Source organism: Protopterus annectens, chromosome 11.part0 (genome assembly GCF_019279795.1).
Source record: "Protopterus annectens isolate FY-2018-M chromosome 11.part0, PAN1.0, whole genome shotgun sequence".
Classification (NCBI taxonomy): domain Eukaryota; kingdom Metazoa; phylum Chordata; order Ceratodontiformes; family Protopteridae; genus Protopterus; species Protopterus annectens.
In genome coordinates this window covers 699,144,719-699,160,921 of record NC_056745.1, presented here as the reverse complement: position 1 = coordinate 699,160,921, position 16,203 = coordinate 699,144,719, and the positions used below count along the sequence as shown (strand labels likewise).

Genomic DNA, 16,203 nt, shown 5'->3' with positions numbered 1-16,203 from the left:
TAACTACACTGAACTCTTTTACAAGCTGTCTCACTTATATTGTATAACAATTACAGAAAAATAATTACTAACCTGCCTGGTGGCGCAACCGCTCCAGCCTATCACCATAGGCTTGCCGATTCGCAGAACGCACACCTGCAGCTGTAATATAAATGAAGTAATATTGGAACATACATCTCCATAATATCAGCTAGGATAATTCCTTACATACGTAATTATATGGATACTTACTCAGTAGTGGGGTGTTGGGCATTTGCCGGGCCTCCTGGATCCAATGGTTCAGTTGGTCTTGCTTTCATCTCTTCAGGTCCGCATGGTGGTGACGGACCTGTTCACCAGTCCTTGGTATGCCTGTGGCACTGGTGAGATCATGTGCCAACCGGTTCCACGCCTCTGCCTTGTATGCTCCCCATAGAACCTGGCCCTGCATGAGTTGAGCCTCATGATCGTGGACTAGGAGCCAAACTATATATTTGGACTCCTCAACACCCCACCTCTGTGCTCGGAAGTGACTCCCCTCTCCTACACCTGCCATCCTGACTGCAAATAGGTTCCACAATTAGTTATGCTGTGTATTCCCGCCTATGGGGCTTATATATGCCATTTTTCCCGCACTTATCTGTGATTGGCCATTTTGGAATTGTATCAGCTTAAAAAAACCTGCTTTGTCATGCTTCTATTTCCATTCATTCCTATATATATATATATATATATATATATATATATATATATATATATATATATATGCTAATACTGCATTTTTCAGTACAGTTCTCGTGGCTTAGTGGTTCAGTACTTTGACTATGCTGCACAGTATCCTGGGTTCGAGCCTGGGCATTGCTTTTTTTTATTTTACTACTGTCTAGACAGGCTAGGAGGTGTGTCTGTGTAAAGGCGGCTTTGATACAGGTTGCTCAACGTTGCCGCCGGCAAGCCGGTTGGCACGCTGCGCAGCTCTGCGCAAATGGGTTACGCTGGTTAATGCGTTATTTGGCTATGAGCACGCATATTACGCTATGAGAAATGTTGCTCAACTATGGGAACACAGTTTCAGCGTATTAAAGCACTGCTCAACTCCGGGCACTCATATTACACCTGTTAAACCACTGCTCACCTGCGGGCAGTCATACTCAGCTTGTTGGAGCGTTGCTCAGCTATGGGCACTTATAAAATTTTTTTTTTATTGTATCACATTTCTTCAAAATACATGGCCCATTTCATTACATTTTACTTAAATTATAGTTATGTATATGTACATATATGTCAGGGGATTGTTTCGTGCTTATTTCACTAAAAATAAAAATGATGTTGTTGGGGCTCGAACCGTGACTACCTCCTCTTTGGCCGACGTCTCTACCGCTACGCTATTGCTACTTGGCTTAATTTGCATATTTAGATCTTATATGCTTTTTCAATGACTGCTAACTGTGGCTGAGCGAAGGGCACACCCGTGCAAACGAGCGCAATTATGGGCAAACATTTTTGAATTTATAAAAAAAAAAATTAAACTGTTAATTTTTATGATTTATATTACAATTGGGTTTATAGTCTGTGGGGGCATGTGTGGTGTTGTGTTTCTTGACATTTCCGTGGACTCGCTCGTAGGAGTTTCCTTTCGGAACTGTGATTCTTCTGGGGGCGTGTCCCTTTGCAGGACTCGCCGTGTGGACACGCCCCCTACTTTCCTACACGGACCGTGTTAGCCTAGGGTGTGATTCAGCATGCGTATGCATGGCATGCTGACATCACACCGTTTTACTGCAGCCTCCGTGTAAGACTTCTTAACTCTTACACGGAGGTTTCGTGAATCCTGCCCACTGATCCTTCAGTCAGCAATTCCCAACTTAGAAGAATGTAAGCTACCTGTCCTGCCACAACAATGCAGTCCACAAACATTCTTAATGTAAAACAACTGGTCTGAACCCAAGTGCTTAAACCAAAAGGCTTAGAATAACAGTTACAATTGAATCAGGCAAGCAATCAAGCAAATCAAACAATCACCAAGCAGTAATAACTGCAGCAGAATAATACAATTGAGTGCTTTTAAGAAGAAGCACAAGCAAAATAAAGTAATATTGATGCATGGAGGTCTTCATCTGGAAATACTGAGTGCATCAATTTGTATTCCAAGTGCATATCTCTATCCAGCATCAGTGATGAGGATTCAGGCTCCTTGATTACTGGTCCAGTATGAGGACATCACATATTGGTGGCAGTGGTGGCCATCATATATTGGTAGCAGTGATGGGTATCACAAAGGCATTTGAGTTTCAGACTTCATAACCTTCAGAAAATTCAAGATGATTTATTTATTTATTTTATTTTATATTTGTTAACTGGGAAAGTCCAACTGGACACAGGTCCCCATTTTCAAAATAGAAATGCAAGTGCTAGTACAAATGAATAATACAATTAGTAGTACAAATACAAGTACAATACAGTTAAAAATACCACAGGTTTTGACAGCAAGTCAGTTGTGCAGTACACATTGAGCAATAGATGTTATGTAACAAGACTGAGTAGATTCATATTAAAAATACATATGATTTGAATGCCTAACATAATGAACAGTAGTAATCTAAGATAGTAAACAAGTAGGTTCTGCAGAATTAGTTTTGTTAATATGCACGCATTATGGGGAGAAACCACATGTGAGAAACCTGGTTAGTAGTGTGAGTGTATAGTTGAGGAGAGTGAGTTGAAAAGATTCAATGGTTGTGTAAGATCTACCTTGGGGTAGTGCAGGAGCATAGCCAAGTGTTAGTCAGATATGATTTTAGTGTTTGTTTGAATTGGGCTAGTGAAGGATGGGTTACTATATTGGAGGGTAGTGTATTCCATATTTTAGCTATGTAGTTAGAGAAAAAGAATTCAACGGCTGTGTTAGTAGCTTTTGTAACATGTAGAAATAATTCACTGCTCAAGTGGACGGTTCTGTTATGTGAGCGATGAAGTGTTAGATTTTGGAGAACAGGGTTTTTTTCTGACTGGTAAAGGATTTTTTGTGCAAAAATAAGTTGGTTGTAGAGAAGGAGGCTGGGTAGTTCTAGTCAATTCAGTCGTTTCAAGGCTGAACAATGATGAGTCCTGAAAGGAGTCAGTGGTAAAACTTGCTATTTTATTATAGAAAGAGTCTAGTTTGGCCATTTCAGACTTTCTGATGTTTGTGAGAATTGGGGAGGCATACAGAAGGGTGGATACGAGGTGTGTTTGTGCAACAGTAGACTTGGCTTGCTTCGTAAAGAATTGTTAATTTCTATTTAGTACTCCTAGTTTTTTTATGCACCTTTTTATGGTTTGGGAGATGTGGATATCAAATTTTGTGTTGCATTCAATTTCTACACCAAGGAGTTTAGTATGAGTAACAGAGGAGATAGTGGTTTTGTTCATGGACTGTGGATGTCGAAAGGGGAATTCAAAGAGGAGGATTTTGTTGGATGAAATAGAAGTTTAGTCTTGTTAGGATTTAAAATTAGCTTGGAGTTTGTGAGCCATGTTTTTACTGATAGGAGTCTTGCGTAATACTATGGAGCTCTTGTAGGGATGATGCAGCGCAGATTAAGGTGGAGTTGTTTGCATATTGGATAACTGAAGCATGTACAGAAGATGTACAAAGGTTGTTAGTATAATGTGAGTATAATGCAAACCTTGTTATTCTAGCAACATTCTAAGTTTGTAAGAGTAATATTTAAAAATTGTCCCTATTTTGGGGCCTTTGGTCCACTTTTATTTATGGCTTTGTCCATATTTCTTGCTCTAAGAGGTTGAGTGATATAAACATTAGTATCATTGAGGGAGGGGGTTAGGTACTTAAAACAAACAAACAATCAAAAAATAGTTTACTCTAATGTGATTGAAGTGCATTTGACTGCAATCAAATGGTTGAAACAATTTGAATGAAAGCTCACATGACCAAAAACTCATTTGACTAAAACTAATTTCCCTGAACCAGACATGACAGAAGTGTGTAGAAGTGTATATGCAGTATGTGATGAAGTCATTTATGAGGATATGATTTGCTAGGGAAGCAAACCTAAAATAGTATTTGTGGATTGGCAGTGCCCCCTGTCTTGTCTTACCCCCACATTTATAGATGTTCATCTTTGTGCACCAGCACTGATTCACCATGCATGGTGTTTTTTTTTTCATCATGGTTGTGCAATCATGGAATTAGTATATTTAACTAAGGATACATTGGTGAGAGGAGGTGCAATAGGGGCTTGCTCTCTGCAAAAACATTTTTATGGTGTATTTTGTTATATAGAATTGTTTTCTGTAATTTGTGATACAGTGAAATGAGTTTCAGTCAAATGAGTTTTCAAGTCATGTGGGTTTTCATTCAAGTGAATTTCAGTCAAATTTATGCAAATATTGTAAATTTCAGTCAAATGCAGTCAGATCATTTTATAGTAAACAAAAAAAAAAACATTTCACAGTATATGATAGCACCTTGGCAGTATCCAGCTCTCACGACTAAGGGTAATGAATGAGCCAGTGGGCTGTCTTTCTGAAAGGGAACAGCAACCACTGTGATGGACAACAAATGAGTCAAAGGGCTCTTACTCTGTAGAGTTGTGTCCTTTGAAAGAACCTGGGCTTTTGCTCTGAAAAGGAATAAATATCTTTATGGGGGGGGGTCTAAGAAGGATGATGACCATGCAGTGGCAAAAAATTAAAAAAAAATATATATATATATATATATATATATATATATATATATATATATTATTAGCATACTTTGCAGAAGATGTGCCTGCCTAAAGAGACCTATACCAGTTTGCATATTTTGCATGCATGTAAATTGTATTAAATGTGAAAGACCAACTCCCTTCACAAACTACAACATCCAGCAAAATGCCTCAGTGTACAAAGAAATCTGAGAAATTAAAACAGGACTCCTCTTTGAACTGCTAATAAGCCTCTTCCTGTGGTCAAGAGTCTGATTCTGTCAGCCCCCATTTGTGTACTGTTTGACTCTTCTTTACAAATCACTTAATTAGATAGTACTCCCGAGCTGAGCGTGAAAATGTCCACATAGATTAGTGCTTTACCTCAGTTAACAAATAGAAACAAACAATCAAACAAACAAATAAATGAACAAATAAATAGTATACAAATAAGAAGCCTGCCATAATCAAAGTCAAATGAGAAAAGTTTGAATGTTCTCAAATTAGTTTAATGTAAAACTGTGCCTGTTTTGAAATGTGTTCTTAAACATAGCATAATAACATCACAAAATAATGCAAAATAACAACATGGTGATGATATAATAGGACAGTGCTACTTCCCTAGTATTCCCATTTTATTTATACTAGCAGCCTGTAGTTAACCCATCCATTTTTCTTTCACCAAGCCTGGTATTTATACCAGACACTCTTCAATAAATGTGTAGGGTTATAGTTCACAATGAGTTTGGGCAACCTCTTCTAATTAACCGCAAACCTTTCTTAAAAAACTTCTTCCTGACTTCCACATTAAAATATGTGCCTTTAGTGTCATAATTATCTTTATTTATTCCTATTTTATTTTAAAGTTATTACCTCAAAATGCTTTCTCAATGTCATGTGAGCCTATATCATGCCTCATGTTTTTCTTTTATCTTGAATGACATTTTTAAGATATTTCAGCCTTTTATCATATTTCCCTCTTTTCTCCTTAGCTCTGTAGTAATTAACCCTTCTATGAACTCTCCATCATTTAGTTTATTTTTGTCTGTCTGTTAAGGAGCCCTAAGAGTGTACAGAATGCCCCAGATGCAGCCTACGATCCAATAGGTATAGTGGGAATGAGATTTGTTTCCATGTTGAGTTGAGTTGCCTGCACCACAGAGCCCAGTATCTTACTGCTTCTGACTGTAGCTTATTGTGTACGTTGTTCATTCTCACTGATAATATCACCTCCGTGACGTTTTTCGTTTTTCACTTTTGTACTCCTTTCAAACTCCACTCAGAATGACATATGCTTTTAGGTTACTGACTCCCAGATAATGTGCCTTGCACTTACCTTCTCACAATCTGCAATGCCATCTTCTGCACAGTCTCTTTAGATGCTTTTCCACTACTTATTAATCAGAAACCTGTTTTTAGTATACTTTGCGAAAAGGTTAACATTATTCTCATTTTATAAAAAGGTTAATATTATTCTCACTTCCCCTTCTGATATCTGATATAAAAATACTAAACAGTAGAGTACCTGGGACAAACCATTAAAGTAACCATCTCCTATATCTTCCCTTTTCTGACACAGTCCCCCAATGACTACTGCTTTTCTGTCTCTTAAGTAATCCTGCACCCATATCTTTAGCCTTCCTCCCATTCCTAAACTCTTCACATTACTATTAGCTTTTTGTGAGGTCGGAGTGAGTCAAAAACATCACTAAAGTGCAGGTATGTGATGTCTATACTGCATTCCCATCATCAAGCTGCAAAAGATACAATCAGAAAACTGAATCAGATTTATCTGACAGAATATTTTGGCTACAAAACCGTGCTGGAACATATCCTGAAAATTAATTGAGAGGATCTTCAGTATCTTCCCATCACTCTGCAGCCTCAGATGTGAGACTTACAGGCCTGTAATTGCTAGAATACATTCCTGAGGTACACTTACAGACTGGAACCAATGTAGCCTTACAGACTTGGAACCAATGTAGCCTTACAGACTGGAACCAATGTAACCTCTTTTATAACATCTGGAACTATACATTTATGTAATGACTGATTGAAAAGTTCTGTTTAGGGCATGCCTATTACACCTGCTGCAGGCTCTTAGCATCCACATCTTTTGTTAAATACTAACTATCCTCTTCCTAAAATAGTGTTCTTCCTTTCTTCTCAGTTATGCATAGCGGAATGAGAAATTATTAAACATTTCAGCCATATCAGATGGCCTTTTGTACTGATCCTGCATTTTGATCCATCTCTGCATCTCTGTTTTTACCTTACAGCTTTCAGTCACATACCCAAAGAAACATTTTTTTTCTGATTCCTCCTGCTAATTTTCTCACTGAGTCTCTCTTAGCATGCCTTACTGTATTTGATCAATTTCCCTTGGGCCCTCATATTAATGTCTGCATTTCTCACCTTCAGACATTTTGAGAACTCTTTCTTTGCATTGTTTTCTTTTCTCACTTCAACACTAAATCATATTGGCATCATTCCTATGATTTATTATTTCTAATCTAGCCTCTTATGCATGATTTCATGCAAAGCTTTCCTTGATATAGCCCTCAGTTTACGAATTTCATCTTACCCCATCCACACCTTTCTTTTTCAGACATTTCTTCTACCTTCTCATAATCCACAGTTCTGTAATCCATTACCATAGCCATATCTGTCGTTTCTCATTTCCCCAGATGACAACAACATGATGCTGTTGTCACTGCTGCCAGGTAATCCTTTTACATGAATGTTCCCTACATCTCCATTGATGGTCAGTATTACATCAAAAATGTTCTCTTTCCTTGTACATTCCTACATGACAGAATATAGCCTGATCTGGTCATTTTATTAGGTTACATTTTTTTAGATTTGGATACAGAAATAACTTGTTTCCTTTCCTAAGATTTATGTCTCCCACAATTATAAATGTTTCTCCTGCTCTATCCTTTTATTATATTACATTATTTACTTTTTGTTAATAAAATTATTTCCACTAATCAAAGCACATGTCAAGGTTGAAACCCAACAGGGTATTTAAACTGAGCAGGGAAACTGGACCAGGAAACATGAGAAATCCTCCTGCTCTTGGTGAGTATGCCTGAGTTTCATCTTGTTGGCAGCAACAAAGTAGAAAAATGTGGTCTTTCTTGAAAGAGGGGATTACAACTCTATCTGTTTACGTTATTGAGCTAAGACACTCTTATCTACCTGCGGATGTGCTAATCTAAATGTGTAGCAAACCACATCTGTCTTAAAGTCCAGAAGACCCATTGTGTAGTATCATCACAGGAATGTTTGATGATGCAGGTACACAGGAGGAAAATCTGAAGATCTGAAGAGAACGTCTGCGGTCTTTGAGGAGCACCAAGAAGTACTGCACGCCCAAAGGGACAGGAAGCTGAAATAACAACATCTGCAGTATCACCAAGATGACAGGAAGAAGTGACATCACAGTGGTTGACACATCCCTATTGGAACATGGTGAGATCCAGACTCTATACAAACATGTTCAGTTGAGAAACAATGTTTTGCATTTCGCTGTAAGACTGCTGAATGTCCTAAAATATTACAATTTTTCAGAGACCTATCTTAGACCTACTAAGAATGTCAGTGCAGCTATTTTTGTCATTGAAACATATTCATAAGAAAGAGGACAACGATGTTTCATCTGAGACATTTGATAAGGTTTTAAAGTATTTGGAAAATTTTCACCAGAAAAGCAGACTGCTCCAAGGTCTAAATTTATTTTACAAGGCTGTCATTGTAAGAGGAAGGTGGATTTTTACTTGCCATTTAGAATGGACATTGTAACTGCTGTAGACAGCATTTCTAAGCTGATATTAAGCAGTGTTGAATTTCTGAATATCATGCTTGATCCCAAATGAGTACAGACTGGCAACTAGGCTGCTCTGATTACAGATTTGTTGCTTGTCATGTGGTATAGCTACTGAATATTGTTTATGTGAAATTTTGCAAAGGCATTGTCCAATAGCCAGGGCAGCCTAAAGTGTAATAGTTTTATGGAGACCTGGGCCTTTATCTACTCCCTATCTAAAACAATGATCTGAAAATTATGGGGAGAGGGGACACATGAAACTGAAATATAAAATGAAATGCTGTAAATACAATTCTGAGACTTAACTGTGGGTTGACTGCTGTGCTGTAAAGAATAATACAGAACATACTGACAAAGTCCATGGGAGAAAGCACAGTTACTGATTTTGAGTAATATTCAATACCCAGGAAATGTATGAATGTTATGGAGGTTCATAAGGACAAGGAGATGATGGACTTCATGCACAATGAAGGGAAAGACAGCAGAGAAAATATATCTGGAGAAGGAGCCAATACATGGGGAATTGTAGAGCAATAGAAAGATGAAGAAGGAGAAGGGTAATATAAAGAAACAATGAATATCCTTCCTATTAATTTAAGTAGCTTTGAGACTGAGGTCAAATGCTTTCTGTTTTGTGAAAAGGTGAAAATATACAAAGTGGATTTGATATGTTTACAAGATGCACCTTATGTGAACAATGTGGTAACATACAGGACTGAAATTATATGGGGAGGTGAAATACACAACTCTCAACGTTTACCTCCTCAGTTATGGTCAAAGCAAAAACTAATACATTTATTTATAATTTAATAAGGTGTGTGACCTAGTCTACTGACCATTTTCAGTTACAACCCCCCCAAAAAAATGTATGGTAGTAGCTACAAAAGAATTATTTGCACTGTACACCAACTCAACCTAGTAAGCAGCATTAACACACATTGCACAAAGTGCAGGGAAATTATTAGAAGTAGAAAAAAGAAAATTTGAAGATAGCAACATAGTAATGTCCATTATATAGATTAGTAATACTTAACAATATGTACAAATCAGAGCTGAAGTAATTTTTAAGTATGTTATTACTGTCCAAAGTCACTAAGTTGCAGTGATTAGCCAGAATCTAGACAGAAGATGCATTTAGATTCATTACATAGATATTGCTTAAGATTTATTTTGAAGTTTCCAATGTTCTTAGTTTTTTATTTTGTTAAGTAGTGGGTTCCATGCACCAGGTACTATTTTTGAGAACGCTTTTTCTTTAATAGTTTGGTTAAAGCTTGGCCTTTCAAATGTAGGTGTATTTTATTGGCTGCTTCTAAGAAAGTAGCTTTGGCCCCTTATTTGGTGTGCTCTTTTAAGGAGTGGTCAGTGGCCAGGTGTTAGACTATTGTATATAATGGTATTTAGCAGAAAAGTTTCTCTATAGGTAATAGGAAGCTAGTGTAATTTTTCTCTTTTTAATTTCTCCAAGTATTTTGGGTTTCTAATACCATGACAAGAATGGACCCCATTCCTAAGTCAAAGTATGATTAAAGTTCATAAAATTAGTATTGTTTCAATCTTTGATGTCAGCCAGAAGTGCTCTTTGCAGCACCCGCAATGTGCCCAGTAATGACTCCTTCTACTATTCGTAGAGAGTCACACGTATCAGTAACATATCTAAGTATGATTGAAATTATTTTTTATAAGACCTGCTGCTCCTACTACTACTGGAACTGTCCAGGTATCTTTCTTCCACATTGCTCTTGTTTCTTCCTACAAATCCTGGTATTTTATGACTTTGTGTCTCTCTGTATATAAGACACTGTAGTCACTGGGTGTAGCAATTTCAGTGATCAATGCCAGTTTTATGTTCTTTTCATGGACTACTATATCTGTTTTTCTTCCATCTATTTTTTGAACTGTTGGTAATGGGTGATCCCATGTGATATAAACTTCATCATCTTCTATAATGCTTTGTGGTTCATGTTTCTAGTGATTTTCAACCACTTCAATAGCATAATGTTTGCACAATCCCAGTATAACAGTCTTGCCACATTATTATGCCTTTCAAATATTTTCTATACTTGCAATTATTTTTATGCATTTTCTAGATTTCTTCCCTTCTCATCTGATCCTTTACCTTATATTCTTTCTTTTTATTTTTGGCACATTCAGTTGCTGCCTGATTTGTATAATTTTTTGGTTTGATTTCCATTCCCACTTGATACCGATAGCGTGCAGGTTCGGTCTTAAGTAGGAGCATTGTTTTTCCTGTTGCTAACCAGGATGGTATCTGTTAAGAGTGCATATATAAATAGTTCTTAGTCATGGCTAAATCTTCATGCAAAGATGTTAATACTTTTAGCCAGAAGTTAAGTACTGCATCTGAGCCTGGGATTTTCTAATTAGGAGCTTTTCTTAACTTTGTTTCAATTCCTTCCGGCTGTTACTTCATCCCATTTCATATCCTGTATGTTTGAACTTCTTATTCTTTCTTTTACTTCTTCTATCCATTTAGCATCTTTGTTATGTTTCACAGAATCTTCATAGATATTTCTCCAAAATGTAACTATTTCTTCTTTTTTGCTGGTTTTTCAATTCATTTTGCCTTGTTTCCCAATTATCTACAAAACATTTTGGGTCATCAATAAATTGCTTATTTTGTACTTTTCCTTTATATTTCTTTACATATATTCTAAGTTTTTCTGCCTGTGCTGATATTTTTGGTTTATTATTTGCGATAGTGCATGATAAATCCTGATCTGGTATAATAACGCATGTTGCTTTTTTCATGTCTATCTTTCTGACTATTTTTGTTGATCTGTTCCCTCTTCTGTACTCTTCTAACAGTGACACTCCTTGTCTTAATTGCTTTATATTTTTCTGTATTCGATACTTCCATGATGGCATTCAATTTCTCCTCTTCCTTTCCCTTACTACCCTATGTTCTTGTGGTAAGAGTTTATCTGTTGTTAATTTAGCTGCACAGTAGTATATCCTATTTAGTTCTGTTATCTTGCACGAATCTCTATGGACATTCCTAATTACTGTGTTCATCTGTTTTATCAAACTTTTAACTTTATGGATTTTATTGACCTTCTGCAGTCTATTTCTTTAATTGATCTTAATACGTCTGTCCATCTCTATTAAATCAAGCAACTCTTCTCTTAAATCATTTTCTTCTAAACTGAGGGCACAGTCTTTGTTCTCCATTTCCTGTGGGCATTTATAGAAAGTTCCAGAGCATCTTCCTGTGCCACGTTTTCTTCAGTTTCATCCTGTGTTATCCATTGCTCTTTCACATGGGAGCTCATTAGCCTATCACTCCATTGACTGCATCAGAGTTTCCACAGTTTCCTGTTCCTTCCCTTCCTGTCTAACTCAAACTGAACATTTGTACTGGTTTCCTATGGAAGAGTCCAAAATATCTTCATATGGCACCTAATCAGATTCTTCCTGTTTCACTGGTTTCTCCTCAATTTGTGTGTTCATTGCTCTATCCTGCTGTGATGTTATATGAGTTAAATTTTCTACACTAAGTCATTCATTTGGCAGGTAATCCATAACCTCAGTTTCTGTTTCTACTTTTCATCTTTGTTTTCTTATTTTTTGTATTGTAAAATTTTCCATGTCTGTATGCCTTTTCCTGTATTTCTCTTCAAATATCTTTGGTGCTGGTCTTTTTGTATTAATTGTTTTTGCTTTCTTTTTTGCATAAATATTGCACCATATTAAATCTCTTTTTCTTTCCCATGTCTATATTTCTTCCTCAGATGTATTCTACTCCTCCAGTTTCTCCTTATTTTGGGGACTTTTTGTTCCATCATGCTGTGATCTAACCTGAGTTAGACTTTCTAAACTAAATCCTTCACTTTGCAAGTATTGCATAACTTCAGCTTCTATTTTTTTTAACTTTTGCATGACTAATCTTCTGGTCTACTTTCCCTCTTTGTGACCTTATTTTTCTTTATTGCGAAATTTTCCATATCTGGATGCCTTTGCCTGTATTTCTCTTTGAATATCTTTGGGGATACCTATTTTGTGTTGATTAATTTTGGTTTCTCCATTGCATAAATATGATACCATATCAAATCTCTCTTTCTTGGACTCTAGATTTTGCTCTTTTATGTTTTTGCACTTCCTCAGTTGCTTCTTTTTCCAAATGGCCCAAGGTTTCTTGGTCTATATAGTGTTTTTCATGGATCTGGAATATTAACTAACACAAATTTGCATTTGAAGCTTCTGACAGTTTTCCTTTTGGTAGTATTTTTCTTTCTTCTAATTTCTCTCTTAATCTTTTCATATATCTTGTCTGGAAATTCTGGGATTCTTTTATAATAGTAACAATGCATATTTTCTTTCTTATCCTCAATAGTCCACTGTATTGTCTGCATGGCTTTGTTTTTTTTTTTTTTTTGGCCTGTCAGTTTTTTTTTTTTTTTTTGTGGACTGCTAATTACAATGGGACCATCCTCCCCCTGGGCCTGGCCTGGCCTAGCCCCATTGTAGGAAAGTTTTCATGCCTTGAGAATTCTACACTGTCATTTTTTCCAGTACTGGCATCAGTAGACCTATCAGAAGTGGGCACTATTTTACCCTGGGCCTTGCACACCCAGCTATCTTTTTTTATTTTTTAACCTACTTCTGATAAAATACAATCTATATATCAATGTCACCTTGGTGAAATTTTGTGAAAAATAGGGTCCACCTTGTGAAGGTACTCACCAAGACTTGAGGATGAATTCAGTTCCAGCACTACTACTTACCTTTGCGTGCTGATTTATCATCTCTCCATTTGGACCCCAATAACTAATAGGATGCAATGATGACAACTGAGATCAGCTAGAAGGGCAAATCTGAATATTCTGTTTTCTACAATTTGAGTTTTTGGGGTATTATTTGAAGAATGAACTATAACCAAGGGGAAAGGCATATACAGTCTTGGGTATTAGGACATCTTTGGCTATGACAGTTTGTGTAGATGACAAGAGAAGGTGAGAGATATGGTAACATAACTGTAGTTGCAGTCACTTCACTGGTGATATTATCTGTGTGCCAACTGAAGCTAAGCAAAGGTACTAGAGTAGGTATTTTTGTTGAATAACATTGGGAAAACAATTGCATTCTGAATCTTTTATTGATATTGCAGGTAGTAACATTTGTTTCTTTTCAGCAGAAAATGTCATAGTGTTTGTTTTTGTATTATTGATAAGTGGTTTATTTGTTTGAAGCCAGCTGCAAAGGTTTTTGAATTTAGATTGCATATTTAAGGAATAATTCAAGATTGTGTGTGGGTGTATCAGGATTTACCTATGGTTGGTGTGGTTTGATCATAAGTGTGAAGCGTATGTTCCTTAAAAGAAAAAAAGAAGGGAGTCATTCCATAAGGTGAGTGCACTTTTCATCCATAAATCTGATGAATCTGGTGCTAGATTTTAGTACACATTTGAGCATCATCATTAGACAAAAGGAACCCATACATACAATGACACTTAAAAGATATACTGACTCTGATTGAGTTGAAAGAGTTGCCTTTTGAGTTACATATTTACAGAACAGGATCCAGTGTGACTAAAAAAAAGTTATGTACTTGCCATAATGTTCCATCTGAGTTGTCCTTTTCTTCATTTTTCCTCAACTGTTGGGTTTGGATCCAATGCTCAGATCCAACTTGACTGTTACTAAAGCTCGTGGCTACCAAAAAGCTCTCGAGTTTCTCCCTTACCCACAGTACACCAACCCTTAACATACCCCAGATCTTGTTTGCTGTTTTACATAAAGTATAAAGAACTAATATAACTTTCCTTACAGAAAGGCCATATCTAGAGCTCAACATTAAGGACAGTGGTGTCCTTATAATCTCACAATCTTCCAGAAGTCCATTGTGAGAAGGGTTGGGGGGTTGGTGGGAAGGAAGTTGAGGAAGAATGAAAATCGATAAACACAGATGGAATGTTATGCTAAGTACATAACTTTTTTATCTGATGTTGTCAATTTTCATTCTATCCTCAACTGTTGTGGCAGAGTCCCCTGCTACCTAAAACCACAGGTGGACTCTAAGGTAGGATATTTCTAAGCACAGTTGAACAAAAGGCGGTCTCCTTCCTCAAGACCAGATCCAGTTTGTAATGACTGATAAAGGTATGAGGATTGGTCTAAGTCACAGCTGTACATATATCATCTATGGAAGTTTTAGATAGAAACACTGAAGCAGTGGCCATAGACCTAGTTATCTGGACTCAAAGGTTTTGGTAAGGTTAGGCCCAACTTGTTATAGACAAATGAAATGCAATCCATCAGTCATCTGGTTAAAGTTACCTTTGCAACTGATTTGCCCAATTTAAGTCTGCAAAGGACACAAATAATTGATCTGTCTTCCTAATTTCTTTTGTTCTGTGTAGGTAAAAATGTAATTGTTTGTGAACATCTAATAAATGTAACGTAGATTCACCTTTCTTTTCAAATTTAGGAAATTTCGGAAAGAAAACTGGCAAATGAATAGACTGATTGATACTGGATTCTGACACCACTTTAGGGAGGAAGGAAGCAGTACGTAATGTGACTCTATCTTTATAAAACATCAAGTAGGGAGGTTTAGAGGTCAGTGCTTGAATTTCTGAAATTCTTCTAGCAGAGGTAATGGCCACTAAAAAGATATTTTTCCAGTCCAGGCACTTAAGATCACATTTAGCTGCTGGTTCAAAGGAAGAATGAATTAAGGCCTGCAGTACCAAGTTCATATCTCATGGTGGAGTAGGATCCCCATATGGGGTTCTTAGCAGGAATGTGCCTCTCAAAGATGCTTTACAAAGTGTAGATAAAACCACAGAAGACTTCTTAGATCCAATATGATAATTAGTAATTGCTGCTAACTGAAGTTTAATGGTTGAGGAGCTAGCTCCTTCACTAAAAATTGATGTTAAAATTCAAGTATACTTTGTACAGGAGCTGAGAAGGGATCAATATGTTTTTGCTGTACCCAACAAATGAACCATTTCCATTTTCTTGTGTAAAGTTTGCTTGTAGAAGGCTTATGGGAAGATAAAATAATATGACAGATGGGGTAAGAGAGCATTAGTGTCTGGCTATTAACAGAATTAGAGAAACCATGCTGTCAGCTTGAAGTTTGAGATATCTGGATGAATCATACCTATCAGGTGAAACAAGAGGTCTGGCATTGGATCCAGAAATAAAAAATGCAAAGCAGATGAGGCCAAAGGAAGGGGAACCAATTCTGTAGAGGTCAGAAAGATACAATGATGATGACTTTGCTCTTTGACCTGGCAGCTTTCTGTAGAAATTTTGGAATTAGGGAAATTGGTGGTATGTATAAAGTAGACAGGGGGGCCAATAGTGGAGTAAAGCATCCCTCGGTTATTTCCCCAGAGAGAGGATTAGGGCAAAATAGCTGCTGCATTTATCACTTAGTGGAGAAGCAAAAGGATCACAGAAAGGTGGCTTCATTGATGGAAATTTTTTCTGTCACTTTCAAGTTGAGAGACCACTTGTGAGGTAGTAGAATAGACCTGCTCAATTTGTCTGCTATCACATTGGACTTCCCAAGAATGTGCATTGCTATCAGAAAGCGGTTGGAAGAGGTCACCCATTGCCACAGTCTGAGGGCTTCTTGACACAAGAGGTAAGACTTGGTTCCTCCTTGTTTGTTTATGTACCAGACTACTGACATGTTGTCTGTTTGAATCACAATTGTCCTGAAAGTCAGTGAGT

The 16,203-nt window shown here is 36.9% G+C and overlaps 1 protein-coding gene across 1 annotated transcript in view; it reads right to left on the bottom strand.

The window, feature by feature from the left end:
* Nucleotides 1-7,330, bottom strand: part of PKDREJ (polycystin family receptor for egg jelly) — a 60,965-nt gene extending 53,635 nt beyond the window's left edge. Inside the window, exon 1 of the mRNA XM_044087240.1 lies at nt 7,252-7,330. Coding sequence (XP_043943175.1) covers nt 7,252-7,330 — 79 coding nt within the window. The remainder of the gene's footprint in view (nt 1-7,251) is intronic.
* Nucleotides 7,331-16,203: the final 8,873 nt, after the last annotated feature.